This window comes from Lycorma delicatula, chromosome 9 (genome assembly GCF_047948215.1).
Source record: "Lycorma delicatula isolate Av1 chromosome 9, ASM4794821v1, whole genome shotgun sequence".
Taxonomy (NCBI): domain Eukaryota; kingdom Metazoa; phylum Arthropoda; class Insecta; order Hemiptera; family Fulgoridae; genus Lycorma; species Lycorma delicatula.
In genome coordinates this window covers 96446333-96466721 of record NC_134463.1, presented here as the reverse complement: position 1 = coordinate 96466721, position 20389 = coordinate 96446333, and the positions used below count along the sequence as shown (strand labels likewise).

Sequence of the window (20389 nt, the reverse complement as noted above, 5' to 3'; positions counted from 1 at the left end):
GTTTGGGAATGCTACAATGTCCCAGAACCAACATGGGCGAGACAATTTAAGGGCGGGCGAGAAAGTGTAGAAAACAAAAGTCATTGACGCCCAAGGTCAAGCCTCACAGCTGATAACATCTGTGACATTTGAGAGCTTATCAAAGATGATCGCCGGTTCACTGTTGAAGAAATCACATCAGAAATGGGTATCAGCTATGAGAGTGCTCAATCCATTAACATTCATCAACCTGATTTTAGAAAAATTAGTCCTTGATAGGTTCCAAGGTTGTTGATCTGAAAATCAAAAACAGGTCAGGTTGGAGATCTGTGAAAGACTTCTGAATCAATTTCAGCAAGAACAGGAAGATTTTTTGAGGCACATTGTCACATGTGATAAGACATGGGTCCATTATTACACTCCGGAGTCAAAAATGGCGAGTAAGGAGTGGTGAAAGAAGGATGAGGGTCAAAAGCCAACTGTCAACCGTTCTTCAAAAGTTCTTGCAACAATTTTTTTTAACTCAAGGGGAGTTTCACTCATTGATTTTCTCCACAATCAACGAATAGTGAATGTGGCTTACTATTACCAGCTGCTACAGTCAACAAAAGCCGCTTACCCGAAAACAAAACCTACCCTGAAACAAAAGACGGGGACATGCCAATCAGAGATGTTATCCTTCTCTATGACATCAGGCTGCACATTGTGATTTTGATAAGGGATAAACAGAAAAAAAATAAACTGGGAAACCACCCTCCCTACACACCAGATTTGTCCGCCTGTGACTATTTTTTGTTTGCACCCTTGAAAGAATCGCTTGGAAGGGAACAATTCAAAACAATGAAGATGTCGAGGAACGCACGTGCAATTGGTTGACAACTCGTACTCACACTTTTTATGAACAAGGAATATTCAAGCTTCCAAATCGCTGACAAAACTGTGTAGATCATGCAGATTACATAGAGAAATGATGAAGGTATGAATTGTGTATATCATTAATCAAAAAATTTATAAAAAAAAATTACCATTTATATTTGATTTGATTCACCCTCATACAACATGCAGAAACATAATGATCACATCAATTGATGATAATGCAAAAGTGTTTTTTCCCTCCAAAAAAAAAATTACTATTGTAAGTCTATCAAAATTTTTCAAGCTCTACAACTTCCTGGACAAAATAGTACATCACTTATTGCTCAAAAATTTAAGTATGAAAATTGAAAACAACAAGTTCAAAAGTATTTTATGAACACTCCATGCATTACATACAAAATAGCAGAAGAATACTACACACTCAATGTGAAGGTACATCAACATAACAATGTAGATATATTCAAAAATATACAGATACATTTAACACTCTCAAAAACAGTGTTAAAACATGCTCTCAAAAAGAAATGTAAAACAATAAAAGTTCAATGAAAATAAAAAAATATGATTGTAAACATAATAGAAGATTTTTATGTTTAATTTTTAAAAAAATGAATTTGCCTTAAAACTGAACTTTGTATTTTGCAAAACTAGGTACAATAACCTACCTGAATAACACACTAAGATACAATTAGGAATTTATCATTGCAGTCTTACTTATCATATTAAATTAGAAATATATCAATCAATTTACAAATTCTAAAGTAAACAAATTAGATCATATAAGATATGCATTAAAATACTATTAAAACAAAAACTGATAAAAATTAAATAACCAAATGAAATGAATAAAATATTAAAATTCACAGCCTGACCAGATTTTGAACACAATTTTTTAGATGAGAGACAAAGAATTTGCCATTCTATCTTTGAGATGAGCAGAAGTAATTAAACAATATTTTTTTAACTTTGAATTTTAAGAAATCATATATGATTTTAAGAAAATCTATATTAGAATAAAAAATAAAAGAAGGCCGGAAAATCTTTTTATCCCATTTCAAGGTAATGTGCTGTAACACATTGTAATCACATTATTTAGAAAAATAAATTGCATTTAAGGTAATTCTCATAAATTCAAATTTTAAGATATAATTTTGATCTATCATTAATTTTGTTCAGGAAATTATTGACCTGAACAAATATTACTTAATAGTAACATTTTTTACATACTTATAATCTTAACTCACTTATAAACTTATACTTATGTACTTATAAACTCAACTGTAATTACAAAAAAAAACTGCCGATCATCACACACAACAAATCGATAAATATTACAACAGCTGATAAACATACATCTATAACTTCCAAAACCAAACAGGTATATTTTTCTTGAACATTTTAACAATGTACATTGAACAACAAACATATAATTTTACAAAATTACCTTAAAAAATTATAATGCAAATTATAATAATCCTCAATATACATTTCTAGTACTTCAAGTATATCTAAATAATAAAAGTAATACCTTCAAATAAATGTTAATTTTAAATAGGTTATACTAAATACATAATCTACATCAATACAGGTACCCTCAAAGAAAACAAAATGGAATGCAATAAATAAACCCTTTAAGTGCCAATGTCCTAATATTAGGACATTGAGAGTTTCACTGAAAAATGCCAGCATCCTAATATTATGACATTAGTAATTCTACTGAAGAATGCCAGTGTCCTTTTATTAGTATGCAAACTTAAAAATTTATAAATCTTTATTTTTCAGTCTTTTTGTATGTATGATAAATCAAAATAATTTGTAGGAAATGTGGATTAAAAAAAAAAATTACATAGATGTATCAGAACGTGCTGTTTACTGTGCATTTTTGTTAAAGAAGTCATGACTACTGCGCTGCAGATGATCCTAGCTGTTATATGATAGGTGGAACAACAGCTAGCGTTGTTTATGTAGTTATTGTGTACGGTCAGATTTGTTTAGGTTGTGAATTAGGTAATTACAGGTAGTTCAGTTTGACTTTTTTTTTATTAGTAAGAGATAATATTTAAGTGTAAAATAATGAACCGTTCACATTCTCCTGCAAGTGAAAACACAATTAGGAGGCTTATTATGGACAAAGATCTTAGTGATAATGGCTCAAACACATCTTATGTAGATGATCCTGATTACAATCCCTTACTGGGTTCTGATCAGCCGTCTACTTCAACTGGTAAGATAAATCTTTTACTTAATTGGGATTTTTCAGATAAAGTGATAACAACACAAATTCTAAACCTACTGCTCGTAGAAGTAGGTCTCCTAAAAAAAGAGCAAAGTTAGTTCACGATGTTATTAGTAATAGCAGTAGTCTGACAGTGACCTTACTTGAACTTAAGTCTCTGAAGAAACTGACCCTGGCAATGTTTACAGTTTTTCATTTAAAGAATTACCACATATAAAACTTTGTCACACTAAAAACTCACTGCCTATCTCTAATTTCAACCTTTTATTCAGTGTCTCCCTATTAGACAGCTTTGTAAAATATACTAACAAATATGCTAAGCACTTTCTTGCAAATAATGCCCGATGTTTCAAAGAACACAGTCGCCTAAAAATGTGGGCAAATGTGACCAGAGCTGAAATATTGACATTCATTGCAGTTTTGACAAATATGGACATTAAAAAAAATCTTCACTAGCTTTACAAGTCAACCCCAAGCCAGCATATACTGTGGTTCAGCAGGATGTTCACAAGAAATAAAAAATTGCTTTTCAAGCAATTTTGACTTTTTTTCACATGGTAAACAGAAAATATACCTAAACCACAGGATCCTAATTATGACCCATGTGCAAGATTTCAGATCCTTGTTGACCATTTTAACAGGATTTTTAAACACCGCTTCATTCCTGATAAGAATAATTAATGTAAGCATGATCGGCACAAAAACCCACTCCAAGTTGTTACAATATGTGCCAAAAAAAACAACATCAATGGAGGGTGAAGTTGTTGATGCTATGTGACACAGTATCACATTACTACTCGAGTTTTTTGTCTATAAAGGTGCTGCTAAAGATGTTGTAAATAAAAATGGACTGGCCTTTTCAGCTCTAACCAAATTACTCGAAATGTGCAACTTACTGAAGAAAGGGTTCCATGTTTTTGTTGATAATTTATTCTGTTCAATCCCTTTGGAAAAGTATTTATATAAAGATGAAATACTACTCACTGGAACCCTCCGTAAAAAAAGATAAGGCATTCCTAACAAAATGTTACAAAAATTTAAGTTGAAAAAACAAAATACATAAATTCTGATAAATTGCTAATGCTTGAAAAAAAAACACATGTTTTATTACTGTCTACCAATGCTAAGGCCAGCAGTAATAGTAGGACAAAGCAAAAGGGAACCTAGACAAAAATGAAAAAACCATAAATGATAAGAAACTACAATGACTTTATTGGAGGCGTCGATGTAACAGATCAAATGTTACACCAGTACCTGGATGAATGGAGAACGTTGAAATTACGGAAGAAGGTTACATATTGAATATATTTGATAGAATGATGATTAATGCATACATCTTGTACAAATTAAATACAGACAAACCACTCTCCTGGCTGGACTTCATGATTTCTATTACAGAGGTAATTTCTAAGGAATGGTAGTGAAGTAAGAGTTTTTCAAATTCACCAAATGTTTTCCCTGGATCTCAGCCTGATAATACTAGCATCAAAGGAGGTGATATGAACAGTAATACATTTTTTGAAAAATTGGGAGCTAATAAACAAAAAACTATTATGTATGCAGTGCTAAACAGAAAAAAGAAAAAGGCCTTGCAAATATTGTAGGATATTATTTTTGAAACAAATGCTTATATTTCATGTGCTGATTGTGTAGTAAATAGACTTATGTAACTGTGCGATTTATAAACTATACATATGTTATATAATTATGTGATTTATAAACTTTTGATATAATTATTAGTAACTGAGATTTACTATAGACTAGCAATTCAAAAAGGTGAAAATACATTATAATATCAGATTTTATTTCTTACAAATTTTAATTTGCCCAATTTTTACATAATTAATTGTCCCTCAAGTAATATATGCATAGTAGAGTATAATTTTTTTTGTGTGACATTAGATTAAAAAGTAAATTTTACCAAAAAAATTTTTGGTGAGTATAACTTTTTATTTTATATATTTTTTTTTAAATTGTAGGAAGGGCGTTATAAGTTAAATGTCATAAAACAGAAATTCATTATTAACAAAATTAAAAAAATCATTACAATATCTCAAAATATAGCCAAGTAATGAACAGAAGTGTAAAATGATAGAAATCACTCAAAAATAGTATGGCATTTTTCACTCAGAATTCACAATATACTCATAGCACTTAAATACATCACAAAGTACTCCCAAATATTTAAAATGTAAATGCACTAGACAAATCTTTTTTTTTACTACTATTAAGTCTGTTCATACTTAAAACAGGATGTAGTCTTTTGTACATAATATTTTATTGAAAAAAGAAGAGTTAAAAAGTCATACCAAAGTTAATTCCCTTTCTTATTTCCCATTTATGATAACAGGCTTAATAACTATTACATAATCACTAATAAAGCAATGATTATGTAATATCATAATTATAATATACTGTAATATGAACAATAAAATTTTATTTATATCCATCTCTTTCAGGGAGGGTATATAAAAAAATCATGAAAAATTATATTTTCAAGAAAAGAACATTGCGACAACATACGTAAAAAAAACTTATAATTTTTACTGAATAGTTACGCTTATCACCGATACTATGAGAACGTAACGAGGAATTGTAACTGCATGAAATTATAAATCTCTATAATTCTTATGTATAAAATTCCATTCCGAATAAGTCTATTAATTAAAGGTTAATAAAACATTACATAACTACACCTGGTAAGAATTAAATGTTATATATACACCTGGTACAGAATTAGATGTTATAAACAGTCTTCCACTGAATCAATAATGTTTATTACTTACAAATTGTAAAAATAGTTTAAAATATTCACAGATAAAGAATAATTATAAAATCTTATCAATACTTAATAAAGTTGCCGGCAAAAACCGACGCTCTCAACGGAAACAAAATTGCTGCGAGTGACAAATCGATGTATCAGATTCGAACTTTTCTTCCTTCGATAGTTATAATCGCGGGAACATATCGATTCAAAGAAGTCGAAATAAATAAAATGTGTGACGATAATTGCGCCAAATTAATAAATAAAATTGTTTAATTTATGACAAAATACCATATTTCTTATATTCTAATCTAATCACGGACAATCGTTATAATTAATTTAAATTCATACAAATATATTTTTATTGCAATATAATAATTAGTATAAAATATAAAAATTCTAGGTTCTTCTGGGTATTGAAAATATCAAAAAATTAAATTAAAATTCATATATCACCATACATATTACCATTCATATATACGTAAAATGTTTACGTATTTATAATTAATAAAAAGTTAAAAGTGTAGCCAGCCAGTAATCTTTTTTATTATTTTCTAAAAAATAAACATACTAAATTTAAAGACTGATTTTAGAAGCAATTCATTTCAAATATAAAACTACAATTAAGAACATACAAATTCTGTCTTCGTTCTTAAAACTTTTGAAATTTAATTTTTTTCATAAATCTACACTACCGCCAGGAGTGCTGATCACTGGAAGACATTACTTCTTCAAGAAGTAATTGCGTCTGATTCATTAGTCCATAGCCTACAGCTTGTGTTGTGTGGTTGTGGTCCCGCTCTTTTTGTGTGTTGAGTGAGTATAGGATTTTGTTTATAGGATTAATCTCTGTTAAGCAGTTATTAAATTTTGGTTATATTTTCTGTTGTTGCATACGAGCCTAGTATAGTTGTTGGTTTAACGCGGAGTGCGTAACCTCTGTAGTTGTATGTAATTTTGGTGTTAAGGTTTGAAGGATTTTTTTATGTATTTTCACTGATAGGTTAAAAAATACAATTTTTATGCCACTTTGATAGTATCTTAAATGTATTTTGGATCATTTTTAGTGATTTGGCGCCAACCGATCATTGTACATTTATGCATTATTATTTACTTAAAATAGTGATTACTGTAGTAAATTATAATTAGTAATTCTATTTACAATTACAGTGAGATTTTTATGGTATTTTTTTAATTTGATGTCGGTTTGGAAGGTTGTTGTTACTTAAACGTAGGTTATGAATGTAGTGGCAAGCATATTGTTTTGCTAGAATGATCAGGTTTTATATTCAAAATATTTTTAGTTTAATGTTTAGATTTGCAGAATAATTAATTGGCCTTTTTTTATGTAAAGCAAATAAGAGTATGTATTGCAATATAAATAGTATCACAAGTTTCAGTGAAGTTACAAATTAACTTAACAACTTGTAGCAGCTTTATACTGCGGACCAATCTTGCAGTAGTCTCAGAAAGTTGATTTGTTTGGTTATTAATTGTTGAAATATAGATGAGAAAATGTATGAATATTTTTAGTTTAATAGTAATTACTTTTATTATTTTATAAAAAAATAAACATACAAAATTTAAGAACTTTGATATTTGAAGCTATTCAAGTTGTTTTCTTTTTTATTTTAGAATTATATAAAAATTCTATTTTTAATAAAATTTTACTGATATGTTGCTTACATTCTAAATAAAACATATTAACATTCAATTAAATTTCAGAAATTTCAACTAGAAAGTAAACAGTAATATCTTCATAATTTGAAATGGCTGTTAATTAAAAATATAGTTTTTTCCATCACTTTGTATGATAGATAGTGTTAAATTTATTTATTTATTTTGTAAATGATACATGAAAATTTCTTGCTAATTTGAAGAATTTGTTTAAATTATTATATTTTTTCCATCGCATTTAAAGTAAAAAATAATTTTAACAAAAAGTTAATAACGTGATATATTTCTTTAGCTTTTTGATTAGATTGTAAAAAAGATCAGATGATTTTTAAAAGTCATCGCCTAGAAAAGTATCCAATACATTGAATAGTTTAAGAGGTGCAACAAAGTACAGTATAATTCAGAAAATGAATACATTGTTTTGTACGTATCTTTTATAAATTTGTATCTGTCATAAATATATGAAATATAAGGATAAAAAAATTGATGAATACTGAAAAGCATCAATTTTCAATAAATGCAGGAATGGTTCTTCATTTATAATTTTTATAAAGTATACATGCTATACTTTTAACTATTTTTCCAAAGCATTTGGAAAAATATAGTTAAAAGAAGAGACAGACTTATAGGCCACATACTAAGGCATCCTGGAATAATCGCTTTAATATTGGAAGGACAGGTAGAAGGGAAAAATTGTGTAGGCAGGCCACGTTTGGAGTATGTAAAACAAATTGTTGGGGATGTAGGATGTAGAGGGTATACTGAAATGAAACGACTAGCACTAGATAGGGAATCTTGGAGAGCTGCATCAAACCAGTCAAATGACTGAAGACAAAAAAAAAAAACATGCAGTCCCTGTCAATTGTGTATTTTGTGGGATTCACAGTTCATACTATAAGTTTATTTCAGCATTTTAAGATTATTAATTGTTACAAAATTTTCTCCCTTACTGTACTTTTTTTATTGTTTCCTGTTGTTTTAGACATTGAATTTAACTGAAAGGAAAATTAGAAGTTATTAAGGCAGTTTAATATGCAGGAAGAACAAAATCAAATATAAAAAAATACAGAATTGCTTTGTTAATATTATCTACCCTCTTAAAAAATTAGATATAGATTTTGAAGGAAACTATAGTAAAGATGGAACAATGAAAAAAACAGAGGAAATAAATTTCTAGATGTTAAAAAATGCATAATAAGTTGGTCACATTGAATAAACCATTTTAGCTTCAGAGTAATTTGTGTCCAATTATTAACTGACCCTCACATCACTTCTTTTAATATATTCTATTTTTAAAGCTAATATGAAATATTAAATGATAAAAGAATTTTACTCTTAATAGTATAGTATGAGTAGTAATGCAGGATTTTTATTGTAAAGGAATGAGTAATAGAGAATATTGACATATTTATTGATATATTTATCCATATATATTGACATATTTGAATTAAGTGATTTGTTTTACAGACTTCAAAAAAAAAAGAAAATAGTACAATATTAACTTTTAGTCACATCGTGTGAGTGGGGGTTTCAAAAAAAGTTCTTCACAATTTGAGGTATGAGGAGTACAAAAATGTCATTTACTTAAATTTGTTTATAGGCCTATGTATAAAATTTTATGGCTCAAAAATCTCTTAACCACTAGATGAATTTCATTGAAATTTAGGTTTGCTGTAGTATTGTGTCTGAAGCTGTGCATGTGAAAATTTGATTTGTTCTTGAGCTACCAATTTAAGGTCAAAATAAATTTGTGCAGGGGCAAGTTAGAAAATATGTAACTTTATATTATATATTTTCAAACAACAGAAGTATAGTATTACTTTAAGCCAAATCGTAGGAGTGGGGGGTGAAAATGAATTTTCTTTACATTTTGAGATATGAGGAGTACAAAAATACCATTCTCTTAGATGTGGTTTCCTATATATATATATATATATATATTTATTTTTTTATAGACTTATGTATAAAATTTTGTGGCTCAAAAATCTCCAAAACTACTTGATCAATTTCATTGAAATTCAGATATGCTGTAGTAATCTATCTGAAGTTATGCATGTGAAAATTTGATGAATATTGGTTGAGTCATTCTTGAGTTACGCTTAATTTGAGGAAGTTAGACGATTGATTAGAATTAATTGATACTTTTCTAAAGTTAAAATAAAATAACAAAAAGTTTGTTCATGTGCAGAACTATGCAAGAATTTTTCTATTGTTCATTAGTTTTTGCTCTTATATAATTACTACAACATAATTTACAAACTCTTATCAACATAAATACCATGTTGATTTTTTTCAATTCAGTAGTAATATACCTATGTTTTGTAGAGTTGCTGTATAACTGTTGACTTATTATCACAGTCACCTGTTCAAACAAGTAGTGTAGCTTTCCAGGCAGATCTGTTTTAAAGGTTTTTATTGTAATGTAGATTTTGTTGTAAATAAAAGATCAAATGATCATAATATTTATGCTTTTTAGTGATATAAGTTTGTAGTATCAACTTTCAGATATATATTTCTTATCTGATTGGAAAAAATGTAGAAATTGCTGATATGTAAACATAATAGATAGAAAGTTATACTGCTTCAAAAGTGTAAAATCTTTCCTTGAGTACTTATTATTTTGAACCTTGAATAACATTGACTACTTTGAGAACTGGGTTGGGAATTTACATTGCAAAACAGAAAACCGTCATATTTAACAGTTGTCTATTATTATACCCTTCATTAATGTAATCAATCTTTAGTTTTTCCTCCTAAACATGCATCAGTTTTCTTTGTGCTAACCAATGCATCAAGGTGTCATATAAAATTTGTAACATTCTTACTACTTGTAAATAAGATAATACTGCATATAACTTCGATTATAAGTACAGTGAAATTTATTATTTGTAAATTTTGTCTTTTCTATTAATTGATATGTTCAGTAAGTTAGCAGTGTTAATTTTACAAAAAAAAAACTGTTTACATTTTGAAATTTTCCATTATATTTCCTTCAGCAGCTATTTACTTATTTCAATGTTCATATATTTTTGGGAACATCACTAAAATTCTTTCTTTAAAACCTTTAGCTGTTTTGTTATATGGATAATATCATGTACCTTTCTGAAACACTTTCAATCAGGGAAATAGGTAAAAATCTTCATAGTACCAATTCAGGATGAGAGTAGATACTCTTAAGAGATGTTATATGATGTCATGGAAAGTACTTCATCAGCATTTTTTTAACAACTTTGCAAGAAACATTTTTTAAGCACTGTAGATTTTCAGATCATTTAGAGAATGCTTTGACAACTGATAATTGATATTCAAACTTCGGATTAGATTTTCTTCTGACTTTAAACTTTCTCAATGTCTTCATCATTTGTTTCTGTAGATATGAACCTGTTAAATTTAACCCTTAGAGAAATTTTTCTGCTAGTGATTAGTGTAGGTGTTTTCTTTCAGCATCATCTTGACACCATATGCTTTTTCAGACATTCTTCATGTCTCTAATGATGATAGTTTAAGCAAAATTTATGACATTCATGTACAATGATATTAAATTACAAACAATAATTTACAAATGATTTCATAATATATAAATACGGAGATATTATTAATGGCAAGATAACAGATATGTGAGTCTAATGTACAGCCATTGTGATATAATGAACACTGCCAAGTATTGGAAAAAACTTTCTCTTTCTTGAATACTTTTTCAGACAGAAGGTCTTTATGCTAGGAAATTTTTTTTAGGACCACTTCTGTTGATCAGATCATTCACTACTTGCTTCAGCAAAATATGGTACAATAAATTTATATAAAAAAAATATGGTATAATTCATAAAAAAAAAATTGTGGAAATCTTTGAATTTCTATACTATTATGTTCGATATCATGTGGAGATTATATTCTTATTAATTGATGTGTCATTATTAATAAATATCAAAAGTATGTGTATGTATCTATCCAAAAGTGAATTGCATAATTGTTTTCATGATAAATACTAATTAAGTTAAATTATAACTTAATTCATTAGTATTTATAACTTTTATAACTTAATCCAATACCTAAACTCATTTATTTTTAAGAATGTTATGCCCTGAGGTGTTCCAAGAGTTATGAATAATCTGCCTTTAAGAATGTGCAGTTTACTATCATACCCACGAGAAGACAATATATAAACTTTCAGTATTATTTTATTATATGGTGTAACCAAAGTAGTAATACCATTTGTAGAATTCTTTACATGTACTATATTTTTAAAGATTCGAAATTGCATTGTATTTTTATTCTGATTATTAAAATAAAATTTATTAATATTTATGAAGTTAACCACTTGTAGCAGATCCTAAGAGATAAGCATCACTTTTGGTTGAGTAGCAGTAAGGTGTTCAATTCATTTTTATTGCTTTAGATTCTCATAAATATTACGTTTATATATTGAGCAACAATCAGTTTTTATTTTTTTGCATAGTTTTTCAAGATTCACTGCATTTTTTGAATTTAACTAATTTTTTCCCTTCCCTTTTCCTAATCAATAAAGTGATGTATTCTTCAGTTTTCTGCCTACTTTCTTCCAAAATGTTTATAGGCCATTTTTAGATTCTATCTGGTAAAATTGGTTTCTTCCTTTCTCTCTGACTCTCTGTCTGGTTTTTTTTGTCTTCTATACAAATAGGAACTAGTCAGTTTTGTAAAAATATAATTGCATTAATGGTATTTAGTTTATAATTTATTTGAATAAATGTTTTCAGAAATCAGTGCAGATCATGCTGATCTTTATTCTTTTATGATATTAAATGAATTATCTACTCTGAAAGAACGAAAGCATTCGAAAAGTATCTGGATAAACAAAAAAGAAGATTTTTAATCTTATTGAAGTAACTGGATGCCTAGAACAACCAGATGCACAATATCTATTTAGAACTCATTTTACCCTGTAATAACTTTCAAACTATAAAATTTAACAGAAAATTCATTTACAAAATGTCAAGTGCCTATAAAATATTTCAGAATTGACTTCAGAATTTTTTACTGCTAAAAATGATTGAACATTACCAAACTAGAGCACATTTTATGTATCATCATGCAAGATCTAAAAGAATAAACAGCAATATACATTGGGTTTACAGTTCATAGTATTTATAACAAACTTCATTTTTATTGAATATCATCAGCATTATTATTATAATAGTAACAATATAATATAAACATTATTCCTTAGTAAAAAGAAGGAGCTATGCTAATTGTCTATTAACAAAGAGAAAAAAAAACATTTACAAAAAATATTATTCAAAATCTAAAACTACATCTTAATTTTGATTGTTAGATTGTAATCATCAGTAAACACCAAGAAAGTAAAAAAAGTAAATTAATTAATTAAAAGATATTCTAAACTCTGTTTTAAAACATTTTTGAGCAGTTGAATTCAGGTATTGTGATTGTCATTAAATATTGATTTAATAACCTTTTAGAACTTCAATTTATTGAAAACTGTTTTATAAAAGTCTGCCGTAAGCCCATAAACAGTTACATTTATTATAAATTTTATTTATGGAAAGAATGTATGATTTTTTAAAGGTTTGAGCTATATCTATGTTTTTTATGATCAATATTTGCTTACCAAACACTATTTCAGGGATATACATTATGTCATAGTGGTAAATCTAAATTTGTTTTTTTTTGTGCTTTAGGTGTTTTTAAATCAAACATGAAATGCCTTGGCATTTTACCTTTAAAATAGGACCTTGCTCATTTCATTGAAGATGAAGTAAATTGGACGCATTGATTATACACTACAATGTTAGTTTATTTTATTTTTATGTTTAAAAATAATTGATAAAGATGTAAAATAAGAATTTTTACTAATAGCTGCGATTATATTTGTAGGAATTATGTAGCAGTTAAAGGTCCAGAAATATATTTTTACTATAGTTTATAGTTGTGAAAGAAAATTGTTACATTATCTCTCTCTATAATGAGTTAACCAGGAAAGTAGGTGATATACAATTATAAAAGAATTTAGGTGTGCTATCTGTCAGAATCGTACAGTGTGCTTTGCTATTAAAGTGTTTTGTATAAAATAATGACCATTATAAAACTGCTAGGGTTATATGCATTTCAATCTTGGATATCATGATTTCCTATAAATTCATGGGTTGCTTCAACTTTGAAACAACATGATTTGCTTCAGAGAAACCACCAGGTAGAAGAATGTCAATAGTATTCTGGAAAGATATTCCAAAAAATATTAATAATATTAGTGCAGCAATCAACTGGATTCCAAAATATTCTGGTGATCACCATTGAATACCAATAAACATATCTCCAACTGGCATATGAAGGATCGTGTTAAAGATTTATATTTTACACCCATATAAAATTCAAATCATTCAAGAGTTAAATCTTTTGATATTAAAAATCAGGTAAAGTTTGCTCATAACGTTTTGTTGTGTTTAATCAGAGGTAGTTTATTAACTTCTTGTTGATGAATTAACAAAACTCATTTTCCGTTAAGTGATTGCATAAATAAAGTTATTGGTAAAATGAAAATCCCAAATGTTGCATGCTCAACTAATTCATAGTGAAAAAGTGACTGTGTGGTGCACTGTGTTGTCAGCTGACATAATAGGTGTTTTTCTATTTAAATTCAAAGAAGGAAAAATGGTAACAGTCAACTCAGAATAGCATGTGCACATGATTCTAATGTTTCTTACCAGATCAGATAGTATTTTACCTTCATGTGAACTGTTTTTATCAAGATGGTGCTATGTTCACACTTGCAAAGATTACTGTTTACAGTAACATTTTCACAACAAAGCCATTTTTCATGGTGGTAACAGGCCATATCTGGCAAGATGTCCTGATGTGTATAACTTATTTCTATGAGGATACTTGAAAAGTAAAGCTTATTCAAGTCCCCTCCAAGGTAGTAGCAGCTTAAAATAGAAAATTAGTGAAGAGATTTTGAATATATCATGAGACATGTGTTGTTATACGTGATCTGTCTTCAATATGGGGTCAATCCATTTGAAGTGACCCGCAGGTGATTGCTTGACCAGTTCAAAAAAAAAACTTGCCCATGAGTTCTTAGGACCTTAAAACTATTTTTTTTTAAATGTTTTATTTAAGCAATTTACATATAGCGGCCAGTTTTGTTACATTGCACATCCTACTTTTGTGATTGTAAGAGTTTACGGAAAAAATTTTAACTAAAAGACTATTGGTCCTGAAAGGATGAAACAAAAAGCAATCTATTTACATTTTCTCAAGGTAAAAGATTGGTCCAATGGTTTATTTACCTATCTTTCTTCTTTCTATGAGAAAATTACCAATAAAGTTGAATATGAAAAATGTTGAAATTTCACTATTGGTAATTTTTTTCAAGAGGCAGGGATGGCATACACAGTTTGAATTAAATTTTTATATGTAGGTATATGTTAGTAGTTTTACCACAAATAATATTAATCGTGATATACTTACCCCTAAATTTTTATGAATTTTTTAAAACCAAATTTTAAAAAATTCAGTTTTTGGCTTCAAATAACTGTAATGGGGCTGGAGATAAAAAACTCAAATTTGCACAACTTACGCCGTGTTTGTAAATGTTTATGGCAAATAAAAAAATTTCTTATGTATCGTACTAATAAAAAAGTTATAACCCCTCAAAAATCATGAATGTTATGCTTTTTAATTGCATTGTAATTTTTGGTAACTTTAACTTCTGTAATTTAAAAATTATATTAACCAAAAAAATGTTAATATTTAATTCTAAAAAAGAATTATTTTGATTTGTTGCAGGTAGTTAACAAGATGTCAACCAAAGGTGGGAGTATAAATTTTATTCATTTTTTGTTTTGTTTTATATCTATCATTCATATTAGATTGTAAGTGGATGTGCTCATTTACTCATTCAGGCATATTAATTTGTTTTTTTATAATCAGCATATATATATGTATATAAGTAAAATCAATACTTCTTTTGTTATTGTGTTTTTTCATATTTTCCTCTGTACCCATTATGTCAAAGACAGAAGTATAACAGTTTTCCACCAGCAGTACAGAATTTAGTAATGCCTCTTACCTTATGCTTATTGTTTTTGTATTTTAAGAGCGCGTTCAAGGGTTTCCCTCATCATCAGTTAATAAAAACTTTTTAAAATCGCACATTAAAATTAAAATAATATAATTCATGTTGCCAGCCCTAAACACACTTAAAATGGAAAAACGGTAAGCATAAGGTAAGAGGCATTATTAAATTCTATACTGTTGGTGGAAAACTGTTATACTTTTGTCGTATATATCATATCATATATATACGAATATATCAGTATCAACATGATATATATATATATATATATATCAATCTTGGAGACAAAAGTAACACTTAGCTTTCCACCAGCAATACAGAATCTAACAATGTTTCTTACCTTATCATATTGTTTCTCTAATTTTTACATTGAAAGCACTTTCAATGGTTTTCCTCATTGTCAGTTAATCAATTTTTTTTTTAAATTGCACATTAAAAATTGTCACACATTGTAAAATTAAAATAAAATAAAAATATTGCCTATGGCCACAGCCAAAAAAAAAAATTTTTAACTTTAGGTAGATTTCATAAGAAAGCTGCCTATTGTAGCGGGTATCATGATTCGACTTCCAAAATAAAAAAATTTGAGTTTTGGCGGATGTGAAACATCCCCCAAAACCACAGTCAGTTGAAAATGTTATATTTCACTTTCTTGTGAACACGATAACTGCCATAATTTAATGCTAATCACTTTCAAATTGATACATAAAATATAACGGCCCAAAATCTCAGTGAGTTTATAGGGATGGAAATGGGCAATTTTTTGAAAAAAATTAAATATTGCTATAACTTTCTTATTAAGTAAAAGATCAGATTCGTTTAAAGTTCCGACTATTCTTTGGATAAGGGCCTAAAACTTATCTAAGTAAAGTTTTTTGATATCACCAACCATTGGCCAAGGGGGTGGAAAATGGGGTTTTGAAGATAAAAAAAAGTCATACCTCCCTTAATAGGCACAGTATCAAATAGTTTAAAGTGGTTGTTAGTCTTCTAAACATTACCTAAAACTTTTGTCTGAAACAATTTTTGATATGACCAACCCTTACGGCAAGGGATGACCAAATGTTGCCGGAATTGAAGAAGATGGGGCTTGCCGTACGATAAGCATGTAAAACTTTTTTCATGCAACCATTGTCGTATTGAGTAAATTTGAAATTTTTCTTAACTTTAAGGTAGACATCTTTTTTATCTCCCACATAGCACCAGTGAAATCTACCTCTGCTTCTGGCATGTCGAATAGATTTTTTAATTTTTTAAATCTAATATAATAGATTTTATATATTAATTATCATTTTGAGTTTAATATGTAATTTGGTAATAAACATTTGGAAAAATTATAACTGATGTGGGTTGCCACAAAAGTACTATTGTAGACATGTGAAAAAATAAGATGAGTGTTATTTTACTTTATTTAATTCTGTACTTATGTGCATCAAGTTGGGTTACATACAATAATTATTAGTACAGAGGTGATATGGGTCTTGAAAAGATAGATTCTAGAAAAATTATTATGAATGCTAACCAGGCAAAATTATCTTTTAAGATTTATAAATTATATATTAAGCTTCATAATATAATGCATGCAATAAATTTTAATAAAACTTGCCTGAGATTAAATTTAATTCCTAAATATGCTAGGATAAACATAAAAAATCCTTAATTTAATAAAGGTATATTAAAAACAAAAGATTTTGCAGAAAGGTTTATAATGAAGCTGGAAAACAAACGAACAAATTATAAAAGAAATTTGATAAATACTGAATTACATAATGCACACCTTCAATTAGTATTTTTTGATGACGTATATAATTTGATTAACATTAATGTAGAAAATCAAAACATAAACTAAAAGAATCTCAATATAATAAAATTGGTAAGTTGATTAAATCGAGAAATAATAATATTAATAGAAATTTGGGTAATTATGAATTGCAAAAGAATATTGCTGTGAATAATGGAAGATGCTTCACGTTTTATTGACACACAAGAAAATTCATAGTTACTCTTATTTTTAATACTAATAATGAGTTAAATTTGACAGATATTAAACCTTGATGATAATGAAAAATTTATTATTGCTAATGCTTTTAAATGTAATATAAATAATAATAACAAGAATAATATTATCAAAAATATTGTAGTTTATTCTGAAATTAATATTAATAAAATAAATCCTACTGATAAAGAACAGTTACGTAATATTATTACTAACAACGTTCATAGAATTAAAGGTAAAAATTGATCCACAAACCACTTCTTAATAAATAACTAATTCACCATTTAAAGAATAAATTAAATGAAAATAATTGTATCATATTAAAATCTGATAAAACTAATACACCTGTTATCATGTACACTGAAAAAATATAATAATTTGATGAAACAATATATAATAGAAATTAATTTTAGAGAAATAAAAAATCCTACTAATAAATTTTAAAAAATAACAAAAAGTTTTATAGCAAAATTCCAAAATATTTTTAATCATAACTATTAGTTAAGATATACTAGATTATTCCCTTTTGAACCAGTCGCTCCAAAATTAACAGGACTTCCAAAAATACATAAACCCAGCACCCAATGAGACTTTTGATTGATTTTACATCTGCTTCATCTTATATTATTTTCAAAATAATAGATAAAATTCTTAGAATAAAAATGAATGTACATTAAAATTATAATATAAAAATCTGATGTGGACACCACATTACTTCCTTGTATGCCTATTAAATTATATATACACATTTTTTTTTAATGTAAAGTACATAAAATTTTATTTCATTAATAACTTCTGATTTTTTTTATTGTTATTATTGAATTATTATTTATCGTAAAAAATGTTTACAATCCGAGGTTAATAATTACTAATAAATCAACATATTTAAATTAAAAAAAGGAGATAAAGTCTGGATTCAAATCGATGTGCTTTCCCCTAGTAAGATCCAAATATTTCATTAATTAAAATTTAATTTGGTTATAACTCTAGAACCAATGAAAATAAGTACCACTTATGATATATCGTTGAGAAGCTCTCAGTGAGGGCTTATTGTTGCACAAGAAAGACTCCAAAATCCAATTTTTTTTTTTGGGCATTTTGAACACTTGGTTCAGTCGATTACAATCAAAAGGGAAGGTGCACAACTAGATGTTATAAAAGTCCTAAATCCAAAATTTCAACATCCTACCTGAGTTATGCATCATACATACATACAGATGTCACGCCAAAACTAGTCAAAATGGATGTTTCTGTTGAAATCCGAAAACTGAAATTTTTCATGATCACAATACTTCCTTTCGTTTGTACGAGGAAGTAATAAATATTCTTGGGCTAAATTTATTGATAACATCATCACTATTATAAAGAATATATGCCAACAAAATTACTTTAAATTTAATGATAAATGTTTTATACAGGAAAATACCTTGCCTGTGGGATTTCCTTTGTCAACTATCATATCTGAAATTTACTTACAAAATTTTTAGAGTGAAATAGTTTATGGCATTATTCATACACATGTTTTAGTATGAACTCATTATGTTGATGATATTTTTGTTTTTTATAATCCAATTATATGTAATGAACACCTCATCATTTTAAATAAGCTTAATCCATATTATAGCAATTTAAAATTTACTTTTGAAATAATTATAAATAGAACAATAAATCTTCTAGATGTTAGTATTGAAATAATCAAATTGTAACTTCAGTATACAGGAAACACAGCCAATAAAACTACAATTCATAGAAAATCAAGGTATCCTTTGTATTACAAAATTAACACATATACAGTGATTAATAGAGCAATCCATTGTACTTAAAATAATAAAAATAAATACTATAAAACATTGCAGTTCATAATGGATATAGTGATCTGTTGACTGATAACACTGATAGAGAAACTTTAAAAAAAACCTTTTGTCTATCAGCGTTATCAATCAACAGATCAATATATCCATTATGAACTGCAATGTTTTATAAATGATTTAACTGATATTTTTGTTTTATAAATAGTCTCAGGCACATCCCAAATTAATATCCAACAGTAATAGGCTAGCATGCTAGTATTCCATTTCCCCTTGCAGCAGCTTTCCATCACCGAAATGTCTTGGTGAAAATGTTCACCATGTTCCTCACTTACGTCTCTGAGGGTTGTACGGGAAAAAATCCAGGTGTGAGTGGAGGAAATGTATTTTCAAGAACATATCACATCCCATAGCCCTGTATGAAGAATGAAGTTGATTAGCAATATCATGGTAATTGTCGGATTTTTGTTTGCCTAGAAAATTTTTACAAATGACTTTAAATGGAGCCCAAGCGGCACTTTCAACATTATTTAACATTGAGTTAAATACCTCATCTTTGACCAACTCTCATATTTTAAATATTCCTTCTTTAATTTTTCTTTCACTTACATTTGGAAATTTTTGCCTGATTTTAAAAAATCCAGGATTAGCCTTCTTCATTCCCTTAACAAAATTTTTCATTAGCCCTAGTTTGATATGGAGAGGGGATAAAAATATTTTTTGGGTTCAACTAAGGGCTCATGAATTATATTTTTCCCGTTTGGAGTAAGTTGTCTTGTTTCTTCCACTCTTTGGTAACATAATGTTTATCCCTAGCTCAGCTATTCCATTCGCAAAGAAAACACATGTACTTAGTCATATAGCCTAGCTGCATGCCTTATAAAATAGCTATAACTTTCAAATCACCACATATGTTCCAGCTATGTTTTTTATAATTGATTTTTTAAGAACGTCTTTCATCACATCATATGTCTCAAATTAA

General features: G+C 27.8%; 2 protein-coding genes across 6 annotated transcripts in view; one reads left to right on the top strand and one right to left on the bottom strand.

Annotated features, from left to right (window-relative positions):
* The window catches only part of LOC142330548 (bifunctional purine biosynthesis protein ATIC), a 55316-nt gene extending 49331 nt beyond the window's left edge, over positions 1-5985 (bottom strand). Inside the window, exon 1 of one of the 3 annotated variants that reach the window (XM_075375894.1) lies at positions 5878-5985. The gene's annotated coding sequence lies outside the window, so the exon portion shown is untranslated. Of the gene's footprint in view, positions 1-5787 lie in introns of all 3 variants that reach the window. The other 2 variants (XM_075375893.1, XM_075375892.1) reach the window with 2 other exon arrangements.
* Positions 5986-6556: 571 nt separating this feature from the next.
* LOC142329701 (chromobox protein homolog 1-like) overlaps positions 6557-20389 on the top strand; it is a 41935-nt gene continuing 28102 nt past the window's right edge. Inside the window, exons 1-3 of one of the 3 annotated variants that reach the window (XM_075374406.1) lie at positions 6580-6671; positions 13208-13316; positions 15315-15339. In XM_075374406.1, coding sequence (XP_075230521.1) covers positions 15327-15339 — 13 coding nt within the window. In that variant the 5' untranslated portion in view covers positions 6580-6671; positions 13208-13316; positions 15315-15326. Of the gene's footprint in view, positions 6672-6715; positions 6824-13207; positions 13317-15314; positions 15340-20389 lie in introns of those variants that run through there. The other 2 variants (XM_075374408.1, XM_075374407.1) reach the window with 2 other exon arrangements.